The 18,410-nt window shown below is 44.6% G+C and overlaps 2 protein-coding genes across 5 annotated transcripts in view; both read left to right on the top strand.

Annotated features, from left to right (window-relative positions):
• The window catches only part of LOC144099151 (uncharacterized), a 78,797-nt gene extending 68,324 nt beyond the window's left edge, over positions 1-10,473 (top strand). Inside the window, exons 14-16 of one of the 4 annotated variants that reach the window (XM_077632269.1) lie at positions 993-1,142; positions 2,384-2,467; positions 8,985-10,473. In XM_077632269.1, the coding sequence (XP_077488395.1) occupies positions 993-1,142; positions 2,384-2,467; positions 8,985-9,103 (353 nt within the window). In that variant the 3' untranslated portion in view covers positions 9,104-10,473. The remainder of the gene's footprint in view (positions 1-992; positions 1,143-2,383; positions 2,468-8,984) is intronic. The other 3 variants (XM_077632266.1, XM_077632267.1, XM_077632268.1) reach the window with 3 other exon arrangements.
• Positions 1-18,410, top strand: part of LOC144099150 (uncharacterized) — a 271,400-nt gene that overhangs the window by 67,169 nt on the left and 185,821 nt on the right. The window lies entirely within an intron of this gene.

An 18,410-nucleotide genomic window follows, 5' to 3' on the forward strand; every position in this document is an offset into this window, starting at 1 on the left:
CTGAAGATAAAATTGGGATGAGATTGGGATGAGATCCGCGATCCTTGTGTCGCGAGTCAGACACGCTACTCCTAGAGTCGAGCGATTCAGCTTGTACTTCTGCAGTAGAGGACGGCATCGTAGTTGCGAACGGCATGTAGCAAGCCGTGATTTTATACCAAAAACTGGTTCGACAGTGCCGATGTTCACTCTAGCAAATGCGAGCAGCGGGTTGCTTTCCCGCTTCTGTTCACTTACAACGCACCACTAAATTGGTTTAGCTCCGATTGGCCCTGGTGGCTTTCTAAATCGCAACATAGTGGCACCCCACGTAGGCTCAATTTGGGGCAATCACTGCAACCCTGTTGGTCTCAGCTGCAACCAGCTACATGGAATTGCGGTGCAGAAAGCACAATAAAATTGAAAAATGTGCACCAGCCTCAGCTCCTATCTGTATAAATCGTGTGTGCCAGGAATGCTGTGACGCACGATTCTCTTTGCCTCAAAGCTGGTTGTGCCATCCATCACCATGGGTGGAGTTGCATGGCTGCCTGGTTAGGGTGCAGGGCTACCCGAATAGGACCAAGGCGGTGCTAGGCACATGCATGGGGTGGCAGATTTTGTTTTCGTGGAACATTGTGGATACACCACCTGCTGCAAAGAGATTGGATGTCCGCATAGCTGGTCCAGGCCCAGCTTTGCATGGTGCATTGCTCTGAAGGCCGTGTTGTCTGTGCCCAGGCACAGTGGCGTGTAGTCTGAATTATCGGGGGTGGAGCCGATCTCCATTAAAATTAATGGCTGCTTTATGCATAGGCTTCAACTGAGCGTAAACTTGAACATTAAGTCATAGAGTATGAATTATATCTGAAAATTCGAATTGATAAGGTTTAATTAACAAAATTTCACTAGTATGCAAACTTGTTGACTACAGCATGCTGCTCTGCCTAGCTCTTGGATGTATGGCTTTGGGCAATGGCTTCGAGAGTCTGACCTCGAAGCACGCCTTGCAGATACTTGTGTGATGCATCATCGGTCACTCCAAGAGCTGTGCCAGCGGTCACCTGAAAGCCTGCTGCCATGGCTGCTGGAACAGCGGTTGGCACCCCTGGCGCAGTCACTACTTAGCAATGGGGGCAGTGGTTGCCTCCTCTTGCTGCCGGGTACGTGCTTATTCTGTTCTCTGATGGTACCCAAGAGGTTCCCGCGGTGATTATTACTTAGCCCCTGAGGAGAGGGAGATTTTGCGTTCGTGCTTGCTGGTTGTCAGGCCTAGCAGATTCTGAACAGTTTTTCGGTGGGCAAAGAATTCCCATGAGGCATTTCTAGTCTAGCTGCAGCATAGAAGTTGCAGCAGAATTTGTTCTTAGATGCAAACTGACTGTTCCCTTTCATGTTGGCAATGTCAAGCTCTCCTAGATTGTGCTGCCAGCACCTGTTTGGTGCTCCTTAGCTGGGTGAACTGGCTGGCCACTTCCTTTCTTGGCCTGGTCGCTGTGCAGTTAACAGTTTTTAGAATGGAAGCTCTACACCTGGTACAAAGCTGAAGGTCATGTAGCTATGAAATTTGACCTTTAAACCAGGAAGAGTGGAGGCTTGCTTCTGACATCATGCCACATGACTCGCCATGCCTCGCCACAGCTGTGTGCATTGAGCCGACGGTGCTTGCTCGCCTCGCAACTATAGAATCATATTACTCATTGTGCTTCGCCAAAGCTGCGTATGCGGAGCTGACGGTACATTCGCAACTGAGGGAAATTGTTTGATGAGCCGTTCTCTATATAAAAGTGTGTGGCGTGTGCTTACCTTCACACAAAGCCATGGATGAGCAACGTGCTGGAACTAGTGCTTTGACAATGTATAGTAGCCATCCAAACCAAACCATTGATATTCAGTGAAGTTTAATCAAAGCCAAACAGTGTCTAACCACGCTTTATAGAGCTTTCGCTCATCTTACTAGGTTCAGGCACGTTGCACCACAGCTAATTTTATTGCGGCTCTGACAGCTTTCCAGTTTCAGTGGAGCACACACACAATGCTGGTTTATGCATCTGTGTGATAGCAGTGTCTAAAGCAAAGCTTATTGCCTCATTCAAGTGGTCGGCAGACCCCCTTAAAATGCGCAACGTCTCTTGTCAGGCGTTGCATGAGCAGGCTGTGCCCACTGCATGACCTAGGTTGGAATGCAATGAATATTAGCCGACTCGAAAGAGAGAAATTCTCTGTGGCACTGAGACAGTCCTTTGTGTGTGGAGTTATTGGCTATGCATGTGAAGCGACGATGGTGATCTGATGCGAGAGGTAGTGAACTTCAGTGCATGCAGCTCTTGCGCTTTGTAAAAGGAGAGGGCGTTTTTTTGCGAGCGGGTATTCACTGTGCATGCAACCGGTTGATGCTTTACAGTGTCCCTCTGGAAGATGTACACGGAGCCACCAAAGGCACTTGAGCCCCTGATCACCAAGCTGGTGCGGCGTGTCAGGAGCAGTGGTGAGTTAGGCATGTTTGCACTGCACTTACTTGTGGTGTCATGGATCGAGTACTGCCTCATATCGGGAGCTAGTGGGAGGTGCATACCATGGCGGGGCTTCTAGGGCACTTTAAGAAACCCTGGAGACAAATTGCAGCTGTCCTAGATTGATGGATTAGCACCTCTGAAGGACAGGAAGGCTGTTTTCACTGGAAACAGAGCTCTTGGGAGCTGTAAAATTGCGAAAAATGCAAGTCTTGTACCGCCACCACTGGCTGTCTTTGCAAGTGCACTATGGCTCTGCCATGTGAGATTTTTGTTGAATATAACAAAAAAAAAGGACTACAGGCCTCTTTGTCATGGTAACTTCTGCATTGCTACTAAAAGTGCACATTTGTTGCACAAGAAAGGAGAAAAAGCATAACTAAATGCGGAAATGTAGCAAATTCATCGCATGCGATGTCATCATCAATGTCACGAATTTGAATCGGAGATGCAGGGAGAAAATATTTCGGCTATTAACTCCACAACTTAGGAACTCCACCAACCTGCTCTTGCTGAGAAAGCTGTGCCCTTTACCATTGGAGATTTTTGTTTCCAGCATTGACGCAGCCTCTTGCGTTGGCGAGCTTTGTGCCAGCACTGTCTCTTAAACACTTCAGCGAATGAAAACTGCCGTGCTTTGAACCAATTTGACATACAATGCGTCGGTCTTACTTCTGTTTGTATCCCTTTAGCGCTATTATTTTTTCTGCCATGACAATGTCGGCACCAGTGACTTTGATGACGGCCATCAAACCATGCCAACAATTGCCAGGAACAGACGTGTTTGCATTGTTTGTGTTGTCTCCCAAATTTATGCCTCCTCTTTGTTTTGTTGTAGCTGTAGCGGGATCACTTGATGCTTTACCAGCTACCTCCCTTATCAAGGAGGTGTTGCTCTCATACAGCGCAGAAACTGAGATTGCACACGGAATGAGCAACTCCAAGTCCGGAAAGATTACAGCTGAGTTAGTGTACTGTATTTACATGTTTCTAAGTCGACCTGTTTTGAAAATCTCAAGTGGGGGGTTGGCTTAATGATCGAAATCAATGCATAGCACCATAAATAAATGCGAGACAAACGAGATATCAGGTAAGCTACAGTGTGGTTGCAATTTTGTTTGCTATATGGCTCTACCCACTAGCATTCGGCTATTCTGGGAACTTAAGGATTTTTCTTTTTACTTTCAACTGCGCACTCGGTGCTCAAGGAAGTATCGAACTAGCTGTTTTTCTTTCAACTTTGTACAGGTTGCACTTAGTGTGCTCCACGTGTATTTCAGAGACTGCTCCTACTGGTGCCACTGAAAATCTCAGGAAAAGGGGGGAGGGGGGATGCAGGAACTGTCTGAGAATGCTGGCATTGTCTTGGAACTTCTGTTCTTGGTTAGACAACCTGCACCATTCTTTTCATCTACAGTGACATGTTGCCCAGTGCCTCCCAGGGAAAGTTGCAGTGAAATATGCACCTTACCATAACATAACATCACTTAACGTAACACCATATTTAGTCATTCTTGTTTGGCTGGCAGGAATTCCGCACTTGCAAATAGTGAATTTTCAGTCGACGCTAACACAAGGTGAATGATTATTATTTATAGTATAGTTTTAAGTAAAGCAAATATTTTCCAGTTGAAGCGAATGGTTTGTGACTGCAGACATAATAGAAGAAAAAGAGGAAGTCCATTAAAGCTGAGCAGCGTATGACAAAAGAATGATTTGCAGAATTCACTAAGTCAATTAAAAAAATAAAAAATAAAAAGTGCTTTTAAACTTGAATCGGACATGTTGGATCAGAAATACATTGTCACGTGACCACAGTGCACATGTGTGATCTCACATTTATGCGACTGCTGCAAGTTTCCCGCTGTCATGTCACTGTGCAGAGGACATGGTACTCACGATTGCTGATTTGGATCCTTGCATAGATTGACCTTGCAATATTGTGTGCTGCGCTGTTCCTGACACCATCGGGATAGGCCAGCACGAGAGGCAACAAGATGCAAGCATGCCCTCTCTCGCTCTGTGATGCATGCTGTGCGAAGGCGCAGGGTGCACGTATGTATGAAATGCGCGCTTAAGTGGAGCTCTTATAAGCCGAGTCGTCTTTTCCAAATGCGCAACAAAGGTAGCAGTGAAGTGCATGGGAGGCACGACCCTACACTGAGGCTGTGAGTGCACGAAAATGGCAGTGCTCATCGAAGTGCACACTGTCGGCATCATCATCAGCATGACTCTGCTCACTGCAAGGCAAAGGCCTCTCGCTTATCTCTCCAATTAACTCTGTTCTGCGCCAGCTGCGGCCACATTAACCCTGTGAGGTTCTTAATCTCATCCGCCCACCTAACTTTCTGCTGCCGCCTGCTACGCTTCTCTTCTCTTGGAATCCAGTCCATTACTATTAAGGATGATCGGTTATCTTGTCATCACATTACATGCCCTGCCAAAGCCCATTTCTTCCTCTTGATTTCGACTAGGTTGTCATTAACCCTCGTTTGTTCCCTCACTCACTCTGTCTGGTTTTACTCTCACCTTTTTGAGAGCCTTTTTCCATTCAGTCTACAGGCAGCACTGACCAAAATCCTTGTTGCTCAGTGGACCTCTTTACCACTGTGGTTTACACTTGCTTTGAAACCGTTGTTTCTCTTGTGGAGCCCTTATTAGTCTTGGGTGCTTCTTTTGACACCTGGCACCGCGAAAAAAGCCAGTGCAGCATCATCTGCGCAGAAACAGGCCATGCTGCAATTTGTACAAAGCGCAAAAATGCCAGGTGCAGATCTACACAGGTAGCTCATTTAACTCCCCCAGTTCTTCGGGCCAAGTGATCTGCTTAGAGTGTCCATCATAGTCGGGGTGTGCCATCTTAGCAGACTTCTTCAACGGGTGCAGAACTCGCTGCTCTTCATGCTGCCATTGCATTTATCAACGAAGAGAACTATCAACAACACTCGGCACTGCAGCTGTAAACTAGCTTTGAGGCCTATAAGCTGCCCTATGCTGCTGATCTTCTTGAAAAGATATCTGCAAAATCCAAGGACTACTTAACTCTTTCATTACCATTGGCAAAATGACTGGTTTAGGACATAATTGTTTTCTGCAAAATATGTGAGATGTAACAAAAACATAATGTGCATGAAAATGACAGCAATAGAATGTGCTTTCTGGTGACATTTGTTTCAACGCAAATACTTTGTGTGAATATTGCGAAAAAAATTGGCGCACACACAGAAAAGTTGGAATATAAGAAAGAAATTGTAGTGACGAGACAGTACCTCATCGAGAAAAAAATATATAAACGTTCTGGAATGTACAAAATGTTTGAAATTCTAACTCAAAAACATTTCGAGGTGGAAATTTTTTCTGATCTACATGAAAAAAATAAGGCCATATTTCATTAAACTGTCGATGGCATAAATTTCTTACTCCAAGCAAAAAATTTTCGAAGTAAGATTTAACGTATCAAAATATAGCTTGATAAACATACTTTTTGACATTATAACATTTAGCTAAAAATGTTTAGCCAAAAAAAAATTGCAGATACACAAAAAGTATATCCGCCATACCGTTTGTGATGATGTACTCACGTGAAAGTAAAAAAGGTAGTACATTGAAGCCTCCTTATGGCGAATAGGTGAAATATTGTAAAATGGTTGAATGCAGCCAAAATTCAAAATATTAAATTTGTGGCTGCTGAAAAAACCGAGTGGCAAACATCAGTTAGATTGGTTTCTGCGCAAAGCACCGAAGTACACAGCAGGGTCAGGGCAAATGCCAGCTATGGTGGCTCCCTTGCATTACTGCGGTGCCATGTATAAAATCAATTGGCAGGAAGATAGCTATTGTCGTTTTGACCACTTGTAATCCGTGACATTCGACGCGAATAGAGAATGGCTGCCGAAGAGCCACAACGGACCATGTCTCTGGTTTTGAGGCACTTATTGACGGGCACAAGAGGCACAAATGGGTGCCGATCACCTGGCTACCAGCTGTTCTCGTCGCTATATCTTCTATGGCGCAGCGCTGACAAATGTGAGATAAGCTTTAACTGTGACATGAACGCTTGCCACGCCACTACTTGTCACCTGTGTAGTGAGGCAAAGCCTGCCTGCCTCCTGCCATCCGAGCAAGCACAGGTTGGCGCTCGTCTCTTTCGATATATACATTTTATGGCAAATCGGGTTCTATATATGAAGTAAGAAATGCATGTTTTTATTGAAAATATTAAGCAACAGTTTGATATTGGCAATTCCATCATATCCATGTTCGTTATAACGAGGTTTAATGGTAAATTGCTTGAAAATACTCTACAGTGCTTTGGTTTTACAAGAAACTATTTTGGAAGACGTTTTCAGATGAGGTAGGGCCATCGGAACACGTCCATGCAAACAGCTTAGTGCTGTTACGGATTGTCAATCGGAGGTCGGTGCCCTGATTTCTACAGGGCCTGAAGTCTATTCTTTTTTTGGGCAAATGGAAATAAATCTGGCCTATATGATGACAAAACACCATGACAACAAAAAATATCATTCATATCTGTGTAATGCATAAACCAGCTCCATAAACAAACAAATGACTAGTCAAGAAACAAGCAACGAACCCCGCATGTGGACTAGTGCCCGCGTTTCGTGCCGAGGTTTCACAGTTTCTTTGTTGGAATCAAAATCCAGTGATGCAATATAATCATCAGAGTCACTGATCCTTGACGCATCGAAAAATCTGCTGAAGATGCAGCAGAGTCGCGCGAAGTGGTATTCTTGAGAGCGCTGACGTCGTCCTGCAAGCACACTGCACCCAAACCTCAACTTCAAGGGCATCTGAAAGATTTCAGTCCTGCGGGAAGCATACAGACTACGCAAATAACTATAAAGTAGATTGTCTAAACAATCCACTGGATGGTGCAGCAACTCCTGGGCAGCCTCAGTAACATTGAAATCATGCTTTGGATCCATCGATCACTGGTGATTGATGCATAGTGGCATGGTAACAGAAGTGCTAACGTTGCCATTGTTGCCAGCATTGTTAGCTGGTCTGGTGCAGCATCAAAGGATACTGCTGTGCAAATCAAGCTATCTTATCTGCCCACAGTGATAGCTTATGTGTATCCGTCCTAATTTTGAGAGTTGGGCAGGCTTTGCACGCTTCTGTGTAAGCTCATGTTGGCTTCATGGAACTCAGATGAATTTGCCAGTTCACATTGACATTCCCTGGACCCTGAGCTGCAACTCCCATCTACTGCCTGGTCTAAAACAGCATAAAGCTGCCTCGCTTTGTTGTCTGTGGCTCAGAGTTGCATTTACTCGTCATCATTCGTTCTTTATCAGAATGGCTGGCTGCAATGCCTGCGATTGTGACAAGAACAGCGGCAAGTGAAACATGAACAAGAGAACTGAAACACGAACTGCAAAACTGGAAGATATTACATTAGGGAGGCAAACTACTAGAGCAGCTGATTTTTGCGTTGAAAGTGTAAGGACCGCTCTTTGGAAGTATTAATAGGCCACACTTGTGCTTCCTCTCCAGCCGCTGACATTTTTCTTGTTTGGTCTTGTGTTTTAGCTGTTTTGTTCATGTTTTATTTGACACTGATGGTACAGTTTGCACGCCCCATGTTATATGAATGGAAGGGCAATTGGTGTGCCATGCTTTGTGGTGCTGGCACTAAGTGTCCTTGATGCTTACCTCGAATCTGAGCCTTAAAGATAGCCCGCTCTGAAGACTTTCACCCCCGTGTAAGTGCTTGTGAGAAAACTGTCCAATGCTCGTGTCCATCACTAACTTGCTTCAACTGTCTCTCTAATCCTCCGCTTTATTTGCCATCTTTCCCTCTTCCAACTGCAGCATAGTGAATTGGTATCCTCCATTGATTAACAGCTCCGCATTTTTTTTCTTCCTTTCTTTGCGGCTCTTATAGTTGAGGGATAGAGTAGCAGGTATCTTGCTGGAATCGTGAGGAAAATGTCCCAACTGTGAAACATCTCGTCCCCAGTGTTCAGTCCTTGCTTCTAAGAGTGCCACCGTTTTTCTTCACCGTTGGCCTGGCCACAGCTGTGCGGTGCAGAATGTCTGGTTGTGATGCTAGCACGCACACGCGTTGCGGACACTGTGTGCAAACCAGAGTAAAATGTCAGCACTGCCATTTTAAATGCTTCTCTTTGATCAAATTTTTCTTTGTTTATTTGGGGATATTTATGATCCTTTTGGAGCTCAAGGTAATGAGGCTACATGGCTTAACCAAAATGCTAACTTGCGGTTGTTAATTGTCGTGCTTTTTTCGGGGTGAATAATGACCAAAAAATTTATAAATGAGTTCTTTGTGAGTCCAAAATCTCAGTCATGTCTGTACAGTGACTCTAAAGGATGTGTGACAGTGCCACAGAAATGCCTACAAGTCCCTCCCCCCTCCCCTCTCCAAAAAAATGATCAGTTGTTACATGTACACAGGTGTGCTTGAAGCCTCGTTCTGTGAAATTTATGGACTGCTCTTTCCATTTCCAGGTTTACGGTTCAAGAAGTTTTTGTTGAAGTGGGAAGGAACTCGAGAAATCCTAACGAGGAAGACCAGCGACAAACAAGCAGCTTCTGCGACAAAACCGACCCCGCAGAGAGATGTGTGAAACAAAAAAAAAGGGGGAAGAGAGGGGTTTTTTTATCTGTGATATTGTGTTAGAAAGCGCATTTAATCTTGTGGAGATAGTTTTTTTTATTTCTTCTTGAGGTTGCAGTTCAGAACCTCTTTTTTTTTTTTACCACTGGAGGGATCCTCAGGAGTACATAAGACGTTTCAAAGGCAGGACTGCATCCACAGGATGATTTTTTTCTTTATCTGGTTCAGAATGTTTTTTTTTTATTACTACGGCAGGGATGCCAAATGGTACATAATGCGCTTCAAAAGCAGGACTGCGTTCAGGGAATGTTTCTCTTTTTTTTCTTAGGTATACATTCAGAACGTTTTTTTCTTTACTGCGTCCAGCTTCAAAGATGCGAGATAAAAAAAAAGAAAACTTTTTATCTGTTATATAGCATTGTAAAGTACTATTTGTCTTTTGCTGGTTTAAATTAAATAATTTTTCGTTGAACAGGAGGATGTTTAATAGGGAAGCTGAAAATGCAAGCTTGCGCAAAAAAGTAGGCACTTCTTAGAAGCAGGAGGACTGGGCACTTCTTTTTATCTGTGATATTGTATTGTTAAAGGTAATGTTTTGTGCACTGCCGAGTTTGGCAGCATGTTGTTGCATTAAATGTGTTACTTGTTTATTGTGTTTACTTCTATTCTTCAAATGACACTAATATGCAACATCAGATATGTTAGCCCCTCAGTGATGATATAGAACATGATGTCACTGGTTACATAACTGTGGGCCTCACATAGCTTCTACAGTGTGCATCAGAGCAGATGGCGATAAGTGGAGTAGTTCGGCTCACCGAAAACAACACCACTGTTCCCGCAAGAGCCTTTGTTACAGTATCTATGGTAATCTTACTGTTTGGGAAGAGAGCGAACAAGCCCTGAGAGCTTGTACCTGGATTGCGTCTATGTAATTTCAGCGCACAACAACTTCATGCAGGCCACATGGGGGCATGCGAAGCATGTTACGCTTTGCATTCTTGTATCTAAGCAAATCGGCCACCGTGCTGTTATTTCGACGTTGCTTTCCGTCGAAAGAGTGTTGCATGTGAAAGCGATATTCCTATTGTGGCTGGCAAAGAATCCACATGACGAAGTTTACGCAGTTTTGTAGCTTATCGAAGCACTGTTCTCAGTAAAAATGACATTTGAAATCATCTGCGACTAACATCTCAGTAATGCTTGGCCATGGCATTCCCCTTTAGTTTCCCTTTAAAGGTGGAAGCTGGTCTCTGGGAAAAAGAAAACATTATCACGGCACAATTCTGAAATCTTCAGGGAACATGTATTTTTGTGTGCTGACCCTAAATATGTGAATAATTTACTCTATAACAAATCCCTGTGCACTTCCATCATGCAATTTTTTTGCCGTAAATTTCAAAGAAACTGCTGCAGGGAACCTGCTAAAATGCATGCCATTGGTTGTTTTGACATAACAAATGCAATAAGGGAAAAATTATCATACCTGTCATAGAGTTGCACTATGGAGTTTTGAAGTTGCCTCTTCAGAAATGAGAAGAAAAGTTTGCTACTTCATAACTCAAGCTGTATTATAGGCAGGATAATTTTGCTCTATTGCATTCCTTGAGGTCACGATAAAGCAATGGCATGCATTTCAGCAAGTTCCCTGTTGCAAAATTTTTTAGAGCTCTCGACAAAAAGTTACGACATACTACGTAAGAGCATAAGCACTAGTTATACATAAACTTAAATTGCATATTTGGAATCTGCATGAAAAAAACATTTGCTTAAAATGTCATAGTTGTGCCTATGATATTAAAAATTTACTTGAGACCAGCTTGCCCCCTTAATGTAGTACAGGGCACAGGAGGCATGAGAAAAAACTACAAATAACCGCTGATAACATTTTAATCAACTCTCTACAGTGCTAAAGCCAGCTTTTCACAAGAGCCGATATCACGAGTCAAGAAGCAGTTATTGCAATTTTCTGGAAGCCTTGCGTAACCTCTCAAGTAACAGATTGTTTCTATGTTGCAACACATGCTGTGCAACGTTGACCTGCAAAGTGTGATGTTCCTGTAACATTGCATGTGGTAAGTTATGTTTCAGAATTACATCACACAAACGTTTATGGGCATCATCATCATCAGCCTGACTACACTCACTGCAGGGCAAAGGCCTCTCCTATGCCTCTGCAATTAATCCTGTCCTCTGCCAGCTGCGCCCATCCTATGCCTGCAAACTTCTTAATCTCATCCACCCACCTAACCTGCAGCCTCCTGCTACGCTTGCCTTCTCTTGGAATCCACTCCGTTACTCTTAAGGACCTGCTGTTATCTTCCCTTCGCATCACATGCCCAGCCCAAGCCCATTTCTTCCTCTTGATTTCGGCTAGTATGTCATTAACCTGCATTTGTTCCCTTATACCCACTCTGGCCGCTTCCGGTCTCTTAATGTTACACCTATCATTTTTCTTTCCCTGGCTTGCTGCATTGTCCTTAACTTATCCCATTCGGGACCATCATACTTTTAAATGTTCAGTTATATTTTCAAATGTTTCAAAACCGAAGATTGAATTTTGCCTTTTCTATTCGGTCATGCTTTTGTCACCAGAAGGTAGGCGGACGCTCCAAAATTATAAAGGCGTGTTTCCTGGCCTCACAGTATGTCATCTCTCGGTGGATCCAGTTCAGGATAGTTGTTTCATCCAACTACAGTGGTAGTCGTTTGATTATACTTGTGGCCCCGTTTATGTACATATGCTAGTTTTAACTTCACAGCAGCACGAAAGACAATGGTAAATAGTAGATGCTTTGAATTTTCCCCATCTTTCACTTATTTTGCTCTATGATGATGTATATGCTGCTGTACTCTTTATTGTACGCTGGGTCCTCTAGGTCACAGTGGCGCCCATCTGTTCTGGGTCATAGATGTTATGATTCCTGCGAATTGTTTTTTAAAGAAACCATTTTGCCTTCCCAGCTGGGTCTTGGAGCTTTATTTACTTTTCGCTAGCTATCCTGACCATGACGTTCACGCGGTTTTAAATGGTTGTAATAAAGGTTTGATTTTAAAAACTGGATGTGGTGCAGTGTAAATGGTTACTGTTATGCATTTAACAAATACTGGAAAGTCCTCGAGCCCGGTAAAGAAAGCCCTTGAGGAGAGTGTTCTATTTTTTACTAAGGTAATTGCAATGCTTAGTGAACATTCCGTCTTACTGGACAATTTATTTGTTAGTGAAGACATTCTAACGCAGTCCCAGAAGGGAGTTCGGGCTAGAGTAACCATTTTGCCAAAACTGGCTTTGGAAGTGTCCACTCGGCCAAAGAATTCAAATAGAAACCGGGAGGAGAAATACGAGAAATTGGCGCTTGATTCATTCGCGTAGGTTACGTGTTTTACTGAAGTAAGGACAGCAGGGTAGTCACTATGACCTGCAAATGTGATAGCATTGAGCCAACATGTTTTTAAAAGGGGTGGTCGCCTACAGCGCACGGAAAATTGCACTTTTGACAGCCATATTTTTTTTTCTTTTTACAATACTGGCGTGGCAGGTGTTGCATATCCGGATCATGCTGTCAACTGCTATTTTATTGTCATCAAGGCCAAATGTGGTGGTGGCCGCTGTTGACACGAAAGGCCAACTTTGCATATGTGGATGCCTGGACAGTGTACCAAATTGCTAACGACGAGGATGGTGACCATATTTGGTTCCGTAAGAAGGGTTACTCATCATTATCTATGCCTCGACATGCAGCAACAAAGTCATTCGCAGGCTCACTCGTCTCTCATGATTCTTTGAGAGAGGAAAAAATTTGAAGCTCAAAATAGAGAACAGTGTTGCCTGTACAGCCAGAAAAGATTCATGAGGGCTTGCCAGAAATGGTGGATCACCGTGTGCAAAAATTACGGATGTTAAAAAAAATCATGCTCCGAAGTAGCCAGTTGTGCTTTGCGGAGGACCCAGTGGGCTATTAAAAGCACATGTCTGTAACTTCGAAACCATTAAAGGAATCTTGCCGAAATTTCATAAACCTGATTTACGTTTTAAGACAGCATTATGCCTAAAAAATATTAAAAAATCAAACCGATGGATTTTTCTTGGTCCCTAATGGGCTACGCAGAACCTTTTTCATTAGCCTCCAGGTTTCTGCCCCCTAGGTGAGTACTGGTAAGATACAGCTGTTGTACACTTTTCTCTTGAGGGATATTGGTAAACTGTCATTCATGATTTGAGATGAGAAACTTCCATATGCACTCCACCCCATTCTTACCCTTCTGGTTATTTCCTTTTCATGGTCCGGATCAGCTGTCGCTAACCACTTCCAGCACCTCTCTTCCAATTGTGAACAGCTGTTCCATTGCTAGACTGTTGAACATTGCTTTGGTTTTCGGCATTTTGATTTTTAGACCCACTGTTCTGATCTGCCTGTTTAAATAATTGATCATGCTTTGCATTTCATCTCCTGAGTGACTCAGCAAAACAATGTCATCAGCGAATCGCTGATTATTTAGGTATTCTCCATTAACTCTTATCCCAAACTGTTCCCAGTTCAGGCCTCGGAATACCTCCTGTAAACAGGCAGTGAATAGCATTGGCGTGATCGTGTCTCCTTGCCTGACGCCCTTGTTGGAATTTTATTGCTGACTTTATGGAGGACTGTAGTAGCTGTGCAGTTGCTATGTATACCAGTATTTTGACATAAGGCTTTTCTACACCCCGATTCCACAGTGCCTGTATGACTGCTCAGGTTTCCACTCAGTTGAATGGTTTCTCATAATCAATGAAGGCTATATATATAGGGGATAGTTATATTCTGCGCATTTCTCAATCACCCGATTGATAGTGTGAATATAATCTATCATGGAATATCCTTTACGAATGCCTGCCTGATCATTTGATTGATTAAATTCCAAGGTTCCCATGACTCTGTTATTACGTTAGTAAATACCTTGTAGGCAACGGATAGTAAGCTGATCGGTCTGTAATTTTTCAAATCCTTCGTGTCTCGTTTCTTATGAATTAAGATAATGTTTGCGTTCTTCCAAGCTTCTGGTACAGTCGAGGTCATGAGGCATTGCGTATACAGGGTGGCTAGTTTTTCTAGCACAATTTCCCCTCCGTCCTTCAATAGATCTGCTGTTACCTGGTCCTAACCAGCTGCTTTTCCCCTTTGCATTGCTCCTAAGGCTTTCTGTACTTCCTCTTTCTTTACTGGCAGGATGACGCTTTGCTGTGTGCTGCTGTCTCTCATTAACGGTCTGATTACATTGACTACTGTACAGATTTGTGTAGAACTCTTCAGCTACTTTAACTATCTTATCCATGTTGATAATGACATTGCCCCCCTTGTCTCTTAACGCATACATCTGGTTTTTACCAATGCCTAATTTCCTCTTCACTCCTTTCAGGCTACCTCTGTTCTTTAGAACATGCTTGATTCTCACCATATTGAACTTCCTTATGTCGGCTACCTTGCGCTTAATTATTAACTTCAAAAGCTCTGCTAGTTCTATCCTGTCTGCAGGGTTAGACGCCCTCATGCGTTGTCGTTTCCTAATCTGATCTTTCGTCTCCTAACATAGCTTGCCGGTATCCTATCGAACCATCCTACTGCCTACTTCTACTGTGCACTCTGTAATGATAGCTTATTGTGTAGTCTTTAATCAACATCACCACACATCATCGACACAAGCAGCAGCACCGTGTTAAAGGCTTCCTCTTCACCGCACTTTAGGTTAACAATATGCCCCCCCCCCCCCTGAATGTTTGGGTACATATCTCGCCAACGTTTCTGAGTGTATGTTTGGACATTTGTGAGCAAAAACTTTTAAAATGACACTGACAAGGCTAATAATGGACTGGCAATGTATTTTGTTGAAATCCTGTTGCTTCTCGTACCTGAACCGAGTGAATGCAAATGTAACTGGAGAATACTAAAGCAGTATATGAATAGGGCTCGGAAAGGCTAAGTTGAAAGCCTTAGTACTGTTACGCGAAAAGCTATCGGTGCCTCTAACATCTGTATGTATACGGAGATAGTACAAAAAAAGGGGGCGCCCAGCGTAGTGAGGCGCGAGAGCTGGGATGTGAAAGCTGTGAAAGCATCGCCACCCGAAGCGGCGCACACAGAACGCGTAGGGGTCGGCACATGTGTGAGCAGGAGTGCACCACTGCGGACGTCAATGCGGCGGCAGTTATCCGGACTTTCGCTGTATACACCGTTGCAGGTGCTCTCGTAAGATTTCTCGTTGCATATAGTATACGTCTGTTAGGCCGAAGGTTACCTCGCGACATGGAATTGAACAGCCGTCATATGCACCTCCAATAGATATGCAAAACTGATTGGCGGTCTGGCAACACCGCGCCCACAGCTTCTGGTTTCCATCTTGGTTCGGTCGAGCTGGTGCGTCGTTTGCTATGCACGCTTTCGTGATACCTGTGTAGCTGTCATGAATCTCGCGACTGGAATTTCAGAAGCAAAGTTTCATCCGCTGCTTGCACTGCTCATCTTTTAGTAAGCGTAGGTCCTTTCAGGCAGCGCCAGCATGCTTCTACCGCGTCCTCATCGTCGCTTGAAGCTTGGCGCTGATGATGACAAAAAGTGGCACTGGAAAGTGTGTTGGAAAATGGAAATTTTTGCTGTTGTTTTTAATGCGCCGGTGCGAGCGTCGCACATTACTATATATTTTGTTCAAGTGGACGCAAAATCTGGCATGTAAAGAGCGGTTATTTTTCGCCGAGTGAACAGATGTGGTCACAAACTTTTGGTGGAATTGCGAACTATCGTGCGCGCCGACGGTAGCAACTGCATGCACTGCAATATATTCGGACAAGACCCTCGGCCACCTGCGTAATGCCATTGCTTAAAATTCCGTAATGTCATTCCTCTACACAACAGCATTGACTAGCGTGGATCCTTCCCTGCTGCCATAAAGAGAGCGCTTGATTGGAGAAAGGGCTTAGTGAGGCAGTCGGTAAAACAGAGAGAGGCAATCAGCGATGACTTTGCAACAAGACAAAGTGATCATTTTGGCGCCAGTGTAAATTTTTTATTTGATTGTTTGCGATGGAAAATTAACTTCGCTTTTTACGGCCGCAAAATGTTATCGAGGTGAAGTAATGCAGCCGTTGCTAAAAATTTCGGGCTTATTTCTTTTTCTTACTTAGCTTTTAAATGAAAATGCACGAATGCCATTTCTCTCTCGCACTTAAGCGTGTGAGGCTGTGACTTAGCCGCGCATGAAACTGCTCGTGCGAAAGAAGCATCTCTGGATAGAGGAAGTCTTGCTGCTTCCATTGTATATATTCAGTTCTAACTGTTGTCACGTGTGGAGAAAGGTACACCCAAATCCGGTTATAACGAATTTGGGAGGGAGCCGATGTTGCTAAATTACAGTCATTTTAATAAATAAAATTACATTGCTTATGAGGAAAGGAAAGGAGCAAAAGTTGCCTCTCTCCTCGGTGGACACCTTAACCGATCTATGAGGGAGGAGCCGGAAGTACCGAAAGAAGGGACAGAAAGAGGCGTCGTACTGGAGTGCTGATGGTTAGTTTCTGCAACTCTGTTATTTAACGTGTGCTCTGATATCGGACAGCGCAGCACATGGGGCGCGTTTTTAGAGAAAAAGCTCTATTGCGACATGCCTTCCAAGGTCAATCTTGATGCGCGTTTGACCTTGTGGCCTCGGAGCGCAGCCAAACCACATGACTTGAAAGGCGCACCTGCCCGCGCTTACCGGCTCCGCCGCTGTGATACCATGTGATTAGAAAGAGAGAAACAACTTTACTGCCAAGGATTTATAGATCGTGATCGACTGTACCTCAATGTGACCCCCATACAGGGGTGATCTCCAAGGCCCAGTTTACAAGCGCTTCCTGTATTGTCTTCTCCGGCTTCACTAGCAGTTGAGTCCAGCTCTCCTTGGAGGGAGCTTAAAGGAGCTTACGAGGAGGAGGCTTGAGCTCACATCCCCATAACATAATCTTATGGGGCGGGATTATGGCAGGCGGGATTATGCTCCCCGTTCGTAATGATAACCTTTGGGGGCTTAGAATGAGTCGAGTCTGGGTCCTTCTTAGCATCGTGGGCTGTGCTTTGCTGAGGTCCGCATGCGGAGAAGGAAAAATTCGCCTCCTATCCTTATAATAGTTAGTTATCGCATGGTACGTGGTCAGTGCTTCACCAAGGGGTCTGAGTCTGAGGGGCTGATGTCCCGGTTCATCAGAGCTCGGGCTATACGATCTGCGTCCTCGCTCCCCGGATCCCCTGAATGAGCTGGGACCCATACCAGCTGTATTAAATGTTTTGGATTGCAACCCCGCATGATGCGAGCTGCCGTCTTGCCTACCGCGCGTTTACAGAAATTCGTAATGGCCCGCTTGGAGTCACTTAAGAAGGTGTGCGTCGATGGATCCGTGATGGCTAGCGCCACGGCAGCCTCTTCGACTTCTACAACTGAGGCTGCTTCAACCACAGCCGTGTTAATTATTTCTTCCCCGCTCACTGCATCAACGTATGCTACATGGGAGTAGCAGTCATACTCGGCTTTCAACGCATCATCTCTCGCTTTTCGTCTCCCCCATCGTGTCTGCTTCGATGCATACCCTTAGGTATTGTTTTCTGACGATTGATTGATGTTGGAAGACGTCCGGAAGTGGCGTTTGGTCTTCCGATTCCGTTACAGGATCAAGGAAGGCAGGCTGGCAGAGGCGCAGCTGCGCGTCCTATCCGGCTTCGCCGTTGTGATACCGAGTGACTAGGAGAGGGTGTAACAGTTGCTACGTCGGCGGTTTCTCCTTCAGTTTCGCCATGGATGAGGCACGCGCTTGACCGGGTGTGTGAGCTCTTCGGCGTCGTCATCAAGCCGCGTCCGATCATCCAGTCGATATAGTTCGCCGAGAAGGTGTTCCGCAGAGGACGCGATCTAAACCAGCCGCTGAAACCGAGGAGCGACGAGAACTTGAGAAGCAAAGGAACAGAGCTTTCGCTCAGGTTGTCTAGGCTTGGAAGAGTTAAACCTCACGAAATTTTTGCATTGCGCCGCCATCGAAGCGCGGCCGAGAGTCAATTACGCTTTTTCAGATTCGGCAGCCTATCGTCCTAGCCACCGTGGTGGGTCTATCGTTTAGTTAAGATCACGGATGGCCTTGAACAACTTGGCAGTCAAGCTGTACTTTACACGGTTCAAGCGAGGGCGATCCTGGGTCTGAAGGCTGCGGTACAATGCTTGCGATGAAATTAGAATGGGTGTTGCTAATGCGGTTGACGGTCGAGCAGCTTTGCGCATCGGTTCGAAGGGAATAACGCAGCGGGAACTGATAGTTC

Source organism: Amblyomma americanum, chromosome 7 (assembly GCF_052857255.1).
Source record: "Amblyomma americanum isolate KBUSLIRL-KWMA chromosome 7, ASM5285725v1, whole genome shotgun sequence".
Lineage (NCBI taxonomy): Eukaryota > Metazoa > Arthropoda > Arachnida > Ixodida > Ixodidae > Amblyomma > Amblyomma americanum.